General features: G+C 40.7%; 1 protein-coding gene across 1 annotated transcript in view; it reads right to left on the bottom strand.

The window, feature by feature from the left end:
* ANKFN1 (ankyrin repeat and fibronectin type III domain containing 1) overlaps positions 1-17,591 on the bottom strand; it is a 156,163-nt gene that overhangs the window by 128,281 nt on the left and 10,291 nt on the right. Inside the window, exons 2-3 of the mRNA XM_059379026.1 lie at positions 6,322-6,523; positions 3,400-3,610 (exon numbers count right to left, since the gene is read on the bottom strand). Coding sequence (XP_059235009.1) covers positions 3,400-3,610; positions 6,322-6,507 — 397 coding nt within the window. The 5' untranslated portion in view covers positions 6,508-6,523. The remainder of the gene's footprint in view (positions 1-3,399; positions 3,611-6,321; positions 6,524-17,591) is intronic.

The following is a 17,591-nucleotide window of genomic DNA, read 5'->3' as shown; positions in this document are numbered from 1 at the left end:
AGACAGAAAATTCATCCTGCTAGAAACTCTGCGCGCTGCTTTGATATACTTGAATGGCATTAGAAGAGGAAGCAAAGGAGAGTCAGAGGAGGAAAGAATGAGGTGTGACAGTGAGCGTGCTACTGTTTTCACACAAATAACAAAGCATTTAATATAGAGGATCTGGGTTCAAGTCATAGTTCTACCACTTTGTGGCTTTCTAGCATTGGGTGAGTTATCTGACTTTTCTTATTCCAGTTTCCTCATTGATCAGAATGAGAAAACAGACTCCCATCTCACAGGCCAGATGTGAGGACCAAATGAGCTGATGCAAGCGAAAGGATTTGCACAGGGTGTAAAAAGCTCCACGAACGTAAGGCCTCACTGTTATTTTTCGTCTCTTATATCCTGCCTCTGCAACTTCTGGGGAACAATTTGCAGCAGGTGTTTGCTTATCTTGTTCTGGCTGGTGGACCATGGTTTTTCTCCTGGGCTGGCTCACATTCATGCACAGAAGCAATTCTCTTCTTCTTGTACTTGATATATAATGTGAATTAAACATCCCTGAAAACAGATTGTGCTTTTCTATCGTGCTTCTCTCCAACAGGCATGGCACCTTAGTGTATAGTGTATAGAACAGAGCAAAGAAATACACCATAGGATTTTAGCAAATGGCACAAAAGGAAAGATGGAAGGGCCTAGTGACCACAGCCCTCCATGTTGATTATTTGAAAAGGCAGTAAGTTCGCATAGAGGGATCCCAGGGCATGAGTGTCCCGCAGACCTGGGTTTGAGCCCTTGGCATCCCTATTCACTTGCCAGATGTGTGACCTTTGGTTATTCACTTAACCTCTCAGAATCTGTGCTACTGTGAAAACCAGACGATGCTTCACAGCTACTCAATCAATATTCTTTTGCCACCTTTACGCATGCGGGAGTCCACACAGGGTACAATCTCTCTGACTTCTTGGGTGGCCAAGGTGACTTAGGTGTCATATTTCCTGTAGGCTAAAACCTGGGTTTATCTCCCACCTTCCTTTACAACTCTGTCATGATGCATGTGCTTATCATGCCAGAGGGAATGAGAAAAACCAGGGACCTTTTGAATGAATTTACTTTTTGGTTTAACTAGATATTTAGGACGTGGGCTCTTTTATGAAGATTTAATTATGCACAAGGGGACTTGGGGAGATTGGGAGTCTCACTGGTTTCACGGAAAATGCAGAGTTCTTTGTAACGTCTCAGGTAAGTGGGACTAATGTTTCATCCAGCACAGTGCAGGCAACATCTGGATGAATGGTTTCCTTGTTCCTAGAGAATGGGGCTCAGTCTGCATTCTCTGTGTCCAGGCCCTCTGATTCTCTCTCCACCACTCTCTTGCTGGATCTTTGGGACAGATATTATTGCAACATAAGTTGGAAGGTAGCAAAGAAGATTTTCCGGTTCCTTCCATCTCTCTTTGCCCACCCCTCCGAGCCTCCCGTTCCATGAGAAAGAAGCGGCACTTGGACGATGGCGCTCTGATGAAAAGCCCCAATCCTATTGAACCCAAATCCTCACTCTGGTCGACATGGATGGGGTGAGTTCAGCATTTTTAAAATAAAGAGTTTTCTGATACAAGGATCTGCCTCTGTACCTAGTCTTTGGGTGGTGGGGGTTTGTGAAATTTCGGAGCAGAGATGTGGCCTCTAATTATATATTTGCTTGCTTCTCTTTCAGCTTTTTGGGTCTCACCACTTGGAAGTAAGTGAATCAGTATTAGTGAAAGTAACAGTTTGATGAGTTTACTTTTTTCTTTTAGGAAACATAAAAACTATGGCTCAGAGCCATTGTGGTCATTGGGTCAGAGAGTTTGCACCAAGGGGAATGCGAGTGCCTACCTCAGAATGTTGCCGTGAGGCTTAAAGGAGTGAATGCATGTAAAGTGCTCAGAATAGTGCCTGGCACGGGCTGAGGGCTCCGCGACTTTGTCCTGTCCACTCCGGGGCCAGCTCTGCCGTTGGCCCCAGAGCAGCTCCCTTTGGCCAAGTACTATCAGCTCTACTTCAGCATACACCCAGAAAGAAGCCAGTCCTGAAAGACCACACATTATGATTCCACTTACATGAAATGTCCTGAATGGGCGAATCTACAGGAAGAAGAAATAGATTAGTGTCTGCCTAGGGCTGAGGAGTGAGAGGGTATGAGTGATGAAAATGGCCTAAAACTTAAAACTGACTGTAGTCATCATTGCACATGGTGCATATACCAAAACCCACTGAACTGTACATTTGAAATGGATGAATTATGGGCACAGGAATTATATCTCAATATAACTGTTCAAAGATACATCCAGAATTCCGCCCCTGCTCACCATCAATGTCACTACCATGCCAGTCCAAGCCACCGCGTGTCTCCTGGCCTCCTAACTGGTCTTCCCTGCTCCAGAGTTGCCCCACCCCTGTCTATGCCCCACAGAGCATGGCAGTGATCTTTTAAAATGTAAAGCAGAATATGTCATTCATGTGCTTCAGCTGCTCTGTCTCTCCCCCCGCCCCCACCCCGCATTTAAAATCAATGTCAGCATCTTGTCCTAGTCTGCAAGAGCCAAGTGCTCTTCCTCGGCGATCACTCTGCCCCTGATTGATGTGCTGTGGCCACACTGGCCTTGTTCTTTGAACATGGCAATCTCGTTCCTGCCTGCCTTGACACCTTTCTATTTGCTGCTCTGGAATCTGACCCCATATCTCCTCATGGCTCATTTCCTGATATCATGTAGGACCAGGCTCAGACATTATTACATCAGAAAAGCTTTTCTTGCCCAACCCTATTTAGAATAGTCCCCACTCCATCAATCTCTAGCCACTCACTTACTTTATTTTCTTCATAGCATTCTTCACTATTTGAGTTTATAATTTAATTGATCTATTTACTCCCTTATTGGAAGTGTCCTCCACTACTGTCTAAATTCTATGATAATAGGGACTTTATCTTGCTCACCATGTCCTTCCTGATATCTAGAACAGTGCCCTGTCCTCAGTGTTTGTTGAATGAATTAGTGATTAAATGCAGCCAGCATAATGCCCATGGACACAGGACAATTGCACATGCATACTTAAACTTTTTCTAGGTACACTTCCTATTCTATAGCCTCACTTGGTGTGTTTCACGTATTTTAAACTTGGGCTAAATGCTTAGGAGGAAGTTCTTTCTGGGTTCCCTTTTAATTCCACTCAGTGTATTCTGTTTAGAATGTAACTTGATGCCTAGGCTGATTAAACACTATCACTGTATGCATGAAAGTCCATGAGAACATGTAGAGGAATTCAGAGCCTGTCTTCGTCAACTATTCCTGCTCTAAATGCTAGCAATGGCTATTTTGGTGGTAAGAAGCTGGGTCTAGACTTAACAGTACATGGTTTCATTCCCAGGCTTACTTACAGTGTGGACTTTCTCGGGCCCCTGTCCTCAGAAGAATCCTGGCGATGGGCACGTTGTTGGTCATGATGGCGATATCCAGAGGCGTCAGCCCCTCACTATTAGGTGTGTTGAGATCTAGTTCCTCTGGTGTGTACTGATACAGGAGCATCTGCACAGCATCTATGTCCTGTTGCTCGACTGCTTCGAACATGGCTTCATTGCCCTGGAAGTTCTGGAGGGCAAGAGCATATATGCAGGTGAGCACACTTTCATCGGCCAGCTTGCCTTTGTGGCTTAGCTGCTCTGACGCCAGCAACTGCATCCCCACTTATGACTGCCATTTATCCCAACACATGTGACTTGTTGAATGCAGCTGGACTCCTCCTTCCTTCAAATGGGCTCTGAATGGATCTCCACATTTAGATGCCCCGAGACCACACCGTACAGCATACCTGGTCTACAGCTCAGAGCAAACATCAACTTTCCTCGTGAGTAGTCTGTACAGTACTATCTGATAGGTCATTACAAGGTGTTCTGTGAAGAATGCAGCACGCAGTCATATAAATTCGGTACATACTGGATTAAGCTGACTTATCTCATTATTTTACTGTAAGACCTCTCAGAGCCTTAGTAATTCTAACATGAAGTTATGCAGTTATGACTCTCCAATAGATGGGAAACATTTTTTTTTTCCCCATTGCATTTGTTTTAACTGCCCCTGGAACAGGCCTCTACAGAATACAGTTCTGGAAAATCTGGCATAGATAAATGCAACACCAGTTGCTGAAATGATGACTGGCTGGCCACTGAGAGCACGCTTTCTCTCTGACTCATTGCCTTCCCTCCCCATCCCCGGGTCCCCACTATCACTCAGACCCAGACCATTGTCATCCCTTGCCTGGATGACGGCAGTGACCTGCCCATTGCTCATCCTAAGGTCTTCCAGCCCATGCTCTATACTGACACAAGAATAATCCCACTGAAGTTGATGATGTTACATACCCCTTCCTTTCTGCAACTCTCAAATAGCTCTCATTGCCTGCAGGCCAGCTCCCCAGTTCCTAGGCTCCTCTTTACTAACCTCTGCACATTGTCAGCCCAAAACTCTAATCACTGAACACCTGGCACTTCTGAGCACTCAAGGGAAGAGCTCAAGAGGTGGTGTCCAGCAAGGGTTTCAGTGCCTGGGTGGCCTATGGTGCTGAGAGGGCCAAAGTTGAATATTCATAGGATGCAAATCACCTATAGAACCATAATAGCTAAGGACAATAGGGTTACATTGAAAAGTTCTATCAGAGATTCACGGTAAACAAAGGAGAAAAGTTCTGGAATTCTCTCAAATATATATTTTTGCAGCTCAAGGGAGAAGAGCAACACATAGACTATTTACATATCTATCTGGTATCTTCTCCGGCAGTTGTTTGCTCTTTAAAAATGTTGACATACCATTGGTCCTGACACAGCACAGGTTTAATCGCCTGATTAAATCATGCAAGGTCTTCAGTGACCAAATATTTAAGTTGGCAGGGTTTATTTTTAGTATCACCAAAAATCAATGATCTCCATCGAAGGCTGCAGGTCAGCCTGAGCCCATGACACATGATTGAAATTTAAGAGAAATACAGCACTGTTATGCAAATACATGTTTTGACAATGGGGTCCCAAGGGATAAACTATTTTTGATATGCAGCTCTCTTTGCTACAGGAGGACAGTCTGCTGAATGGAAGTGTTTTGTCTATAGTCTGCCAAACGAAAGAGCCTCTGCTGCTGAGGCCGTAACTCAGCCACTTCCAAGCCCTCCCAGAAGATGAGCTTGAAATGAGATAACACATGAGAAAACAGAGACAACGAAGTTAGCAATGCTGCTCCGTCCACAGTTGTGTATTTGTATGTGATCCTTAGCATGCCTAATTTCTCATGCGCCATATTTGCTCTCACTCTCGAGTCATTTCCTCCTCCATGCTTTTGTTGGCAAACCGTAGCATGCTTCTCCCTGGGAAGGCTAGGGCTCATTTCTGTGTTAAGCTCAAACAAGTGGTGCCATTACCCTCTGCAGAAACGCCCTTGCCAATCACAGTAATATTATGCCCTCGGCTTTTACCAAGGGTCGGTGTCAGAGACTACTCCATGACGATGTCTATAACATCACCAATACTGACCTTCCTTCTCTATCACACAATTCACTGTGGCATCTTATAAAGGCCAGAGGACTTGGCAACAGAAAAACACTCATTTCTTCTGGTAGAAGTAGTTATTACTAGTTACTAGCTAATGGGATGCTGTAACTAACTGGGCTTCCCTTTCTGCTTTGACTGACTAGAGGCTCAGAGAGAAATGTCATGGTTTAAGTTTTACGTACTATATTTGCCTAGGATTTTAGTAGATCTATTTCTCTTTCTATCCCCATTGTTTTCTAGGTTTTTTTCTCCACTCCTTCCTTCCTCCCTTCTTTCCTCGCTCACTCTCTCTCTCTCTCTGCCACTTTATTTCCCGTTACATAATACATTCACACATTTTTTTGCCTAGATTCTATTTTGAATGCCTCTGGAAAAGCATATGGGCCATACATTATAAATAAGTAAATGAAATGTCCCTTGTTCATTCGATATCTGAATGAACACTGGAGCTCTCAGAAAGCCTATTTAATTCATGCTCCCATTTGTCACACTGCCATTTTGTTGTTGTTTCTTTGATACATCAGGGAAAGAAAAACTAAGAGAAAAGAAAGGGCAAGAAATTAAGAAAAAGAGAGGAAAACTCTCACAATCCAGTTTTAGCTCACAGCACAGGCATACGCAGGTCCTGCCTTCCCGCACTCACAGCACTTCTAAAACTGTAAATGCAGGTTCTGAAGTGAACGTGGAGCATCTTAGAATCTCCTCAAACTCAAACATAACTGCACCGATCAAGCAGAGACAAGAATAAAAACACAGTGTTATTACCACTGAGGTCTTTCTGAGGCTCAGCCGGTCTGTTCTTGTTCGAAAATAGGCCTCGTCAAATGAAGAGTGGCTCCCCTTCAGTTTCTCAGAGAGGTTTCTGTACAGGCGTTTGGCGGCATTGGGAGACGATGGGGCACTATGTTTCTTCGACTGAGAAAGATGTAGGTTCTGCATTTGTTGAGTCATTTTCACACGGTAGTTCCTAAGAGGAGAAAAATCTGATGTGGTATCATTTACACAAGATAATTATAAGTTGACAAAGGATTTTATCATCACCAGTAGCCATCTGGAATCCTAATAAAATACCGTAGCTGGAAGGGATCTTGAAGAGGTCCAGCCTATTTACGTTATAGATAAGAAAGCTAAACCCAGGGAGGCAAGCAGCTTGTTTATGGCCATATAGCTAACTGGGGGCAAGAATGAAATGACAACATCCATTTACTATGTTAACATATACATTTACCTACATTTACCTACAAACTTATATATGACAGGAGCCTCTCCTCAAGTCTTTCAGTTTTTATCCCAATGGGAAGAAGTGTCTCAAATCGATAATCCAGGGATTCTGTTCAGTTTCTCCTGGGTGTTTTAACTGGCATCTTTCTACCTACCTCCTTTTAGATGCTGCCCTCTGTTGGGTGTGGTTGTTCCTGCAGATACCCATTCTCTTGAGATGTTAAATTGTGACTCTTGTCTGAGATTTGGTGAGCTACCTCAGTGCTCAGAAGTTTGGGGGATTTATACCCAAAGGTCCCTCTCTGCTCACCTCAGATACCCCAGACAGTGTCCTCCAGGGCACTCGTAACTGGCGTTCTCCAAGCTGTACCTGACTGCTGTTCCACACATCTCTACACAGGTCCTCCCAAATGTCATCCTTGGAGTCAATTTCCAGATCAGGCATGCCATTTCAAAAGGCATCCACCATTAAGTTGGGTATTATTACTGAAATATTGATGCTACTGAGGCTATGGCTATGCACATCTGTGCATTGGATGAGCAAACGCATGAATGAAAACAATGGCTGAGGGAGTTATGTGCCAAGTGTCTCCACCCCAGGGGAGCCTCTGGTACACAGGGACCAGGTCTCTCTGGAGCATGCTGTTGTCTTCCCACCACCTCCCCTTGAATCTCCAATGGAGCCTTCCATTTGTAATCCTGCCATTGCTAGCTAGCTGTGCCCCTCAGAGGTCATCTCCAGTCCTTGACTTTTCAAAGGCTTATGGACCCCCTGATACAATACCATGTAGAACCTCTTTTATCAGCCCAACTCTTCACAGGATTGACTTCAAAGCTCTCCCAACTTCTACAGGATACATTCTAAATTCTTTAGCCCCACATACAGGTACGTGCCTCTCCAGCTTCATCTCTCACTGTTCCTCTATGTTTTATGTTTCAGTCTTTCTGATCTCTTTAGGGTTTCCTAAACAGTACAAACTCTTTCCTACCTCTGGGTGCTTGTTTGAACTGCTTTTGCCTGTACTGGAATTCCATCTGTGCTTTCATCACCTAGGAAACGACTGCTGATACTTAAAGTCTATGCTCAAGTGATCTCTGACAGCCACAGGCAAATTTGTGTGTTACTTTACTCACTCACTTAGTACATGCCTCTTATAGAAAATATGTTATTGTATTACAGCTGTTTGGCATTCTGTCTCCTAGCTAGTCTGTATGCTTCTCAAGAACGAGGACTGCCAAGTATTAATTTTTTTTTAAAGATTTTATTTATTTGACAGACTGAGATCACAAGTAGGCAGAGAGGCAAGCAGAGAGAGAGGAGGAAGCAGGCTCGAAGCAGGCTCCCACCAGAGCAGAGAGCCCGACGTGGGGCTCGATCCCAGAACCCTGGGATCATGACCTGAGCTGAAGGCAGAATCTTTAACCCACGAAGCCACCAAGGTGCCCCTAATTTTTATACCTAAAATATGTCTGACTCGAAGTACAAGAAATACAATACCGATTAGGCTATGAATTGCTTCTCTTCCAGCTACTGACTAAGTGATTTTGGGTGAGTTATTTAACACATCTGAATCTTGTTTTTCTCATTTATAAAATGGGGAAAATACTAACATCATATACAGTTATGAGTATTTGATGAGATAATGCATGTAAAGAGCTTAGAATATAGAGAAACTCATGGCAGCTATCATTTCTGTTACAGTAGATGTTCAATACATACTTTAGAATAAACGAATGCTCATATGAGAGTCTATGACAAATAACATATTAAGGGACTACTCAGAAAGCTCATTTCCTCCTCAAGCTTCTGAATTGGGTTCCATCTGGTGCCAACTAACCTTGACTTACTTTCACTTTTACAAATGAAAAGCTGTCCTCCTTACATTGTTGAATGTCTTTAGGCACCTTTTAAGTCTTGCTTGCAATCTCCTCCAACCCAAAAAGACTTCCTAGTACCTTCCGAGGTCGTCAGACCTATTCAGTTGTAGTCACATGTACCAGGCCCCACCCAGTCTTAGCTAAATGGCCATATTTACATTTGGGCGTATTTCCATTTTTAATAATCTTTTACACAAAAGCAGAAATAGAGGGGGTAGGTGATTTGGCATCTTTCTCGTTCCATCTATGGATCCTTTAACTTTGATTCAATAGCAATTTCAGCATTTCCTCTATATCTTGCTCTTCCCACAGAAATTCCAGATTGATATGCAAGCTGGCTCACAAGGAGATTGCCTTAACCTCTTTCTTTCTGCCTTCTGTCTCTAGCCTTTTCCTTCAGTGTTAATGCCCCAGGTTAAAGCCATCTGTCTTGTCTACATCATTATCATTCCCAAAATAACTCTACATTCTTTTGTATCTCACATAGTGCCCAGGAGTCCAGTAAATAAATTCTTGTCGATTGATCAAATTCCAGTTACTTGCCCTTTAACTGATGACACCTACCCACATGGCCCCTTTTGTCTTTGCTCATCTCCCATCTGTTCCCTTCAGTCAAAATAGGTTGACTTTCTCTGTCTCTTTGACTTCCTTCTCATACTGCCCCAGCTGTCCCTTCCTTCCTGGCCATCTTTCAGCATGTTTCTATTCTTCTAGATTTCATCTGTCATTATATTTTCTTCCCCCCCCATATTCAAAATTTTGTCTGATGAAAGGTATTGAGAAAGACACTTTGTATTATTTGTTCTCATAAACATGCACACTCCTCCCAACTAACTGTACTCTTAAATTTTTACCCTCATAGAAAGGGGTAAACCTTTGAGCAGCAGTGTAGCTTTGGCTCTGGAATTTGGCAGACCCAAGCTTGGATCACGATATTGTTATCTATGATCTAAGTGGCTCTAGGAAATTTATTTAAATTCTCAGAGTTTGTTTCATCATAAGGAGAGTTCTTACAGAGTTGTGAAGATTAAATGAATTAACAAATGAAAGCATGCATCCTGTTTAATGCTAAGAGCCGCACAATATATAGTAGCAAATGTTAAGATTACCTCAATCTTCTTCTCAAAGAAGGGAAGACACTAGAGTACATTGTAGTAATTTAAATAGTTTTCCCATTTGTTTTAAACATTGTTTTAAGATATGACTTTATGTACTTATTATACTATGTAGTTTTATTTTGATAGAAAAATGTAAGTTTAGATATTTTTATATGGATGTTTACAGTAACATTTAGTAAAACAGAAAGTTGAACTTCAAACTATTAGCGGAAAGAGAGGAATAAAGATAAGCCTAAAAATTAAAAAATATAAAAACACAAAATAAGAAAACATGATAAATAGAAATGTAAAATGAAGTAGTAACAATAAGACTGAATATATCTGTGAACACAATATACCCAAATGGCTTAATTTCCTAATAAAAGACAAAACTTTCCAACTGAGTTTTTATTTTTTTTCTTTAAGTAGTCTCCATGCCCAGCATGGAGCCCAACATGGGGCTTGAGCTCACAACCCTGAGATCAAGACCTGAACTGAAATCAAGAGTCAGCCACTTAACTGGCTGAACCACCCAGTTACCCCTCTAACTGAGATTACAAGTGGTGCACCTAAATAAACATTTCACAGAAATGTTTATTTCACAGAAAAATTAAAAATAAAAGAATAGCATGAGAGTGGGAATGGCAAAGTAACGACCTCCAAAAATCACTCCTCCATAAAAGCAGTAAGAACACTAGCAGGAATTGTCAAAATTAACTTTCTCAGAACTGTGGAAATTAACCAAAGGTCTGCAGCAATCCAAGAAGTGTTTATTTGAGAATAGTGGCTGATTTGGTAAGAACAGTGAGCTTTGTGGCATTTTTAACTTGCTCGTTCCTATCTTCTTCAACTCTGTGATAGCCTTGAAGACCATCAATGTATATTGATGATAAAAACAAAACAAAACACACACACACACACACACACAAAACAGTAACTGGGCAACCACTGGATGGTGAAGAATGGTGACAGAGCTCCTTTAAAATGTCATTTTGAGAGAATCATCATTATTTGACCCGACTGGTGGTTCCCGGGAAGACCCCACTCAAAGACTTTTATTTGACCTGCCTCAGAGTTCACAAAGTGCGCATAACCTTCTCCTCTAAGGAATCTTGTCAAAAACAAACTTTTGCAATTGTTTAATCATCACAGCTGCGGGAGGTGGTAGTTAAAAGGTGGGGCAAACAATAGACCAACCAAAAAACTTAAAAGGAAATGAGATGTCCATGAAGGACTTTGAAAAGCTCTGACACATTGCCAGGGATCTAACAGACCATACGTATGCCCAGCACTGGGCGCATTCTTATAAAATACCTGAAAAGGTCCCAAGCTCTTATTTCTGTTCTGATGTTGAGGCTGTGTGCAAGCAGGAAGTGAAGAGTAAGGCAGGCCTGTCAACTGCCAGGTTGAGTATGTAAGGTGTGCCCTAGCATGTGCACAGAGCCCTTTTGTAAAGACTGGAAGACTTACTAGTCTCAGGCATTTAAGAAAATTGTTGTTTACTCATTAGCTGATCACTAAGCTAACCAAGTAGAGACTTCAGCAGCCACTGAAGTGACAAAGAATACAGACTTCACATTTAATTCTGAAAAATCACTAAACAATAAACCCTGAGGAGGTGGGATAATCTGATTTCTAGAGTGGTGACATTATATTATTTAAGATGCCTAGTTTTTAACAAGAAAAATATGAGCCATACACAAAACAAACAAACAAAAATATGTCCCATTCACAGGAAATAAAGCAGTCAATAAACACTGCCCTGAAGAAGTCTGAATGATACTTATTAGACAAAAATTCTAAGTATGATACCAAAGGAATCCATCTCTAAAGAAATAAAGAACTGTGAGAATAATATCTCAGTAAATAAGAGAATACCAGTAAAGAGGTAGAATTTATAAAACAAATCCAGCACCAAATAAATATTATGAAGTTGAAACATAGAACTGAAATGAAAAATTCACTGGACAAGCTCAATATCAGATTTGAATAGGAAGAAGGAAGAATCAGCAAAGTTGAAGATAGGTCAATTAAGATTATCCAGTTTAAGGAGCAAAAAGAGAAAAACATGAAAAATGAACAGTCTCAGAGAAGTGTGGAACACTACCAAGTCTACCAACATACACGTAATAGGAGTTTATGGAGGAGAAAGATGGGGAGAGAAAGAATATTTGAAGAAATAATGGTTGTAAACTTCCCCAAATTGATGAGATGCATTAACTTACACATCCAAGAGGTTCAATGAACACTAAGTAATATGCATTCAAAGAGATTCACAGCTAGACCCATCATAATTAAACCACCAAAAGTTAAAACAAAGGGAAAATTCTAAAAACAAGAACTAATATTACGGTGAGAGGCAAGATGGCGGAGTAGCAGCAGACTGAAATGACATCAGATCCCAGGAGTTCAGCTACATAGGTAACAAACCATTCGGAACACCTACAAACTCAACAGGAGATAGAAGAGAAGCAATTCTAGGAACAGAAAATCGACCGCTTTCTGAAAGGTAGGACATGCTGAGAAGTGAATCCAAAGTGATGGGAAGATAGACTGTGGGGGGAGAGGCCAACTCCTGGCAAGCAGTGGAGCAAAGGAGCACAAAATCCAAACTTTTAGAAGTCTGCTCCACTAAGGGACATCACTCCAAAGGCTAAGTGGGGGTGGAGTCCTCATGGGGATAGTGTGGTCTCAGGACCCGTGGGGTCACAGAAAGATTGGGGGTGTCTGAGTGTGGCAGAGCTCCCAGGTATCGGAGTGGGGAAGCCGACTACAGAGACAGAGCTGAGGAGTGAGCTCTCAACTCGGAGTTACCTTAAACTGTGATCCAAGGCACAGGTGGGTCACCGCTCCTTTGAGCATGGACCCCACAAGTGGCAGATCCGGGGAGACTCTCCTTCTTCCTCCGGGAAAAGCTGTGTGGCAGGAATCTGCTGGGTTTGGAGACTCCTAACAGGGCCATGCGCCAGAGATAGAAATGCTTGGTGACAGGCCAGGTGAGCTCGGAGTGCGGCCGGAGATCAGGGAGACAGGAGTGATTGCTTATCTCTGAGGGCGCACTGATTTGTGGGGCCCTGAGGCTCAGCTCCTCTGGGCCAGAGATTGAGAGGCTGCCATTCTCATTCTTGTCCTTCAAAGTGGTACAGAAAGTGTTCAGGGAACAAAAGCTATGAGAGCGAACTTGAGCAGATTACTCAGCCCAGTCCCTGGCAAGGGTACTGCAATTCCACCTCAGGCAAAGACATTTGAGAATCACTGCAACAGGCCCCTCCCCCAGAAGATCAGCAAGAATATCCAGCCAAGACCAAGTTCGCCAATCAATGAGAACTATGCAACTCTAGAGCTAGGGGAAAGCATCACACAGAATTCATGGATTTGCCCCCATGATCCTTTAGTCTTCCAAATCTTAATTTTTAAAAATTTTTTTTCTTATTCTATTTTTTTCAACTTTTCCTCTTTCCTCTTTTAACATTTTTTAACTAATTTATCTTAACAATACCTTTCTAAAAAAAATTTCATTAAACCTTCATTGTTATAGTCATATTTTATCCCTTCATTGTATTTAACCTTATTTTTTGTATACATATAGGTTTTTCTTTCTAAAAAATTTTGGTATACAATTTCTTCTAATAGATCAAAATGTACCCTAAATATACCCAGAGCACATAGCTTTGTTCTAGTCTCCAGCCTGAGCATATTCTCTCCTCTTTTTTTTTTTTCAACCAACTTATCAATTCTTTTAGAATTTTTTAAAACTTTCATCTTTATAGTCATATTCCATCCCTTCATCATTTTTACCCCTTATTTTTGTATATACATAAGTTTTTCTTTCTTTCAAGTTTTGGGAGGTAGTTTCTTCTAAAACACCAAAATACACCATAAATCAAGTGGGTGGTTCTGTTCTATTCACCAGTCTATTATGTATATTATTTATAATATACATAATAACAAATATTATATTTATATAGAAAGAAAAAATACATAAATAAATATATAAATAAATATTTATTTATTTTATTATTTCATTTTTATTTCTCTTGTCCCCCTTTCTTCTTCCCCCAGTTTTAGATCTCTTCTGATTTGGCTGGCATATATTTTTCTGGGGTCTTTGCCCCCCTTTTTGTATTTTATTCTCTTGTTCATATATTCTTATCTGGAGAAAATGACAAGGCAGAAAAACTCACCACAAAAAAAAAAAAAAAAAGAACAAGAGGCAGTACTGACAGCTAGGGAGCTAATCACAGACATTGGTACTATGTCAGAACTAGAATTCAGAATGATGATTCTCAAGGTGCTAGCTGGGCTTGAAAAAGGCATGGAAGATATTAGAGAAGCCCTTTCTGGAGAAATAAAATCCCTTTCTGGAGAAATAAAAGAACTAAAATCTAACCAAGTTGAAATTTAAAAAGCTATTAATGAGGTGCAATAAAAAGTGGAGGCTCTTACTGGTAGGGTAAATGAGGCAGAAGAGAGAATTCATGGTATAGAAGACCAAATGATGGAGAGTAAAGAAGCTGAGCAAAAGAGAGACAAAAAACTACTGGACCACAAGGGGATAAGTGGTCCATTATTACTTTGTGTCCAAAGAAACACAATGGTAACTACTGAATCATTCAAGAGATAAGTGATACCATAAGATGAAACAATATTAGAATAACTGGGATCCCAGAAGAAGAAGAAAGAGAGGGGCAAAAGGTATACGGGTGTGAATTATATTGGAGTGAATTACAGTAGAGAATTTCCCTAATATGGCAAAGGGAACAAGCATCAAAATCCAGGAGGCACAGAGATACCCTGTCAAAATCAATAAAAATAGGTCCACACCCCACCATCTAATAGTAAAACTTACAAGTCTTAGTGACAAAGAAAAAATCCTGAAAGCAGCTTGGGACAAGAGGTCTGTAACATACAATGGTAGAAATGTTAAGACTAGCAGCAGACTTATCCACAGAGACCTGGCAGGCCAGAAAGAACTGGAATGATATATTCAGAGCACTAAATGAGAAAAACATGCAGCTAAGAATACTATATCCAGCTAGGCTATCACTGGAAATAGAAAGAGAGATAAAAAAAACTTCCTGGACAAACAAAAATTAAAAGAATTTGCAAACACCAAACCAGCCCTACAGGAAATATTGAAAGGGGTCCTCTAAGCAAAGAGAGAGCCTAAAAGTAGTAGATCCAAAAGGAACAGAGACAATATACAGTAACAGTCACCTTACAGGCAATACAATGGTACTAAATTCATATCTTTCAATAGTTACTCTGAATGTAAATAGGCTAAATGCCCCACTCAAAAGACACAGGATATCAGAATGGATAAAAAACCAAAACCCATCAAAATGCTGTCTACAAGAAACTCATTTTAGACACCTTCAGATTTAAAGTTAGGGGGTAGAAAACAATTTACCATGCTAATGGACATCAAAAGAAAGCTGGGGTGGCAATTCTTATATCAGATAAATTAGATTTTAAGCCAAAAACTATAATAAGAGTTGAGGAAGGACACTATGCCATACTTAAAGAGTCTGTCCAACAAGAATAGCTAACAATAACAAATAACAAAAACAATAACACTAACAAAAATATCTATGCCCCTAACATGGGAGCAGCCAATTATATAAACCAATTAATAACAAAATCAAACACACAGGCAATAACACAATAATAGTAGGGGACTTTAACACCCCCCCTCACTGAAATGGACAGATCATCCAAGCAAAAGATAAACAAGGAAATAAAGGCCTTAAATGACACACTGGACCAGATGGACATCACAGATATATTCAGAACATTCCATCCCAAAACAACAGAATACACATTCTTCTCTAGTGCACATGGAACATTAAAAGAATTATTCACCATGACCAAGTGGGATTTATTCCTGGGCTGCAAAGTTGGCTCAACATCCGCACATGAATCAATGTGATACAATACATTAATAAAAGAAAGAATAAGAACCATATGATACTCTCAATGTCAAAATGTCAAAAAAAGCATTTGACAAAGTACAGCACTCTTTCTTGATCAAAACTCTTCAAAGTGTAGGGAAAGTGTCATAAAAGCCATCTATGAAAAACCCACATTAAATATCATTCTCAAGGGGGAAGAACTGGGAGCTTTACCCCTAAGGTCAGAAAGATGGCAGGGATGTCCACTATCACCACTGCTATTCAAAATTTTGGATGTTCAATTCAAAATGGTATTACTAGAAGTCCTACCCTCAGTAACCAGACAACAAAAAGAAATAAAAGGCATCTGAATCAGCAAAGAAGTAGTCAAAATCTCACTCTTTACAGATGATATGATACTTTATGTATCAGTCCAAAAGACTCCACTGCAAAACTGCTAGAACTCATACAGGAATTCAGTAACATGTCAGGATATAAAATCAATGCACAGAAATCAGTTGCATTTCTATATACCAACAGCAAGACAGAAGAAAGAGAAATTAAGGAATCAATCCCATTTACAATGGTACTCTAAACAATTAGCTACCTAGGAACAAACCTAACCAAAGAGGCAAAGAATCTGTACTCAGAAAACTATAAAGTACTCATGAAAGAAATTGAGGGAGACACAAAGAAATGAAAAAAACGTTCCATGCTCATGGATTGGAAGAACAAATACTGTGAAAATGTCTATGTTACCTAAAGCAATCTACACATTTAATGCAATCCCTATCAAAATACCATCAATTTTTTCGAAGAAATGAGAAAAATAATCCTAAAATTTATATGGAGCCAGAAAAGACCCCATATAGCCAGAGGGATATTGAAAAAGAAAGCCAACGTTCATGGCATCACAATTCCAGACATCAAGCTCTATTACAAAGCTGTCATCATCAAGACAGTATGGTACTGGCACAAAACCAGGCACATAGGTCATTGAAAGAGAACAGAGAGCCCAGGAATAGACTCTCAACTCTAGGGTCAATTAATCTTTGACAAAGCAAGAAAGAATGTTCAATGGAAAGAAGACAATCTCTTCAACAAATGGTGTGGGGAAAATGGGACAGCCAAATGCAGAAGAATGAAACTGGACCATTTCCTTACACCACACACAAAAACAGACTCAAAATGGATAAAGACCTCAATGTGAGACAGGAATCCATCAAAATCCTTGAGGAGAACACAGGCAGCAACCTCTCAACCTCAGCTGCAGCAACTTCTTCCTGGGAACACTAACAAAGGCAACGGGAAGCAAGGGAAAAAATGAACTATTGGGACTTCATCAAGATAAAGAGCTTTTTCACAGCAAAAGAAACAGTCTACAAAACCAAAAGGCAACCAGAATGGGAGAAGATATTTGCAAATGACATATCAGATAAAGGGCTAGTATCCAAAATCTATAAAGAACTTACCAAACCCAACACCCAAGGAACAAATAATCCAATCAAGAAATGAGCAGAGGACATGAACAGACATTTCTGCAAAGAAGACATCCAAATCACCAACAGACACATGAAAAAGTGCTCAACATCACTCGGCATCAGGGAAATACAAATCAAAAACACAATGAGATACCAACTCACACCAGTCAACTCACACGCTTGGCTAAAATGAACAAGTCAGGAAATGACAGATGTTGGAGAGGATGCAGAGAAAGGGGAACGCTCCTACACTGTTGGTGGGAATGCAAGCTGGTGCAGCCACTCTGGAAAACAGCATGGAGGTTCTTCAAAAAGTTGAAAACAGAGCTACCCTATGACCCAGAAATTGCACTACTGGGTATTTACCCTAAAGATACAAATGTAGTGACTCAAAGGTGCACCTGCACCCAAATGTTTATAGCAGCAATGTCCACAATAGCCAAACTATGGAAAGAACCTAGATGTCC

This window comes from Mustela nigripes, chromosome 16 (genome assembly GCF_022355385.1).
Source record: "Mustela nigripes isolate SB6536 chromosome 16, MUSNIG.SB6536, whole genome shotgun sequence".
In the NCBI taxonomy this organism is placed as follows: domain Eukaryota; kingdom Metazoa; phylum Chordata; class Mammalia; order Carnivora; family Mustelidae; genus Mustela; species Mustela nigripes.
The sequence above is the reverse complement of the archived record's forward strand: the minus strand, read 5'-3'. Positions and strand labels throughout refer to the sequence as shown.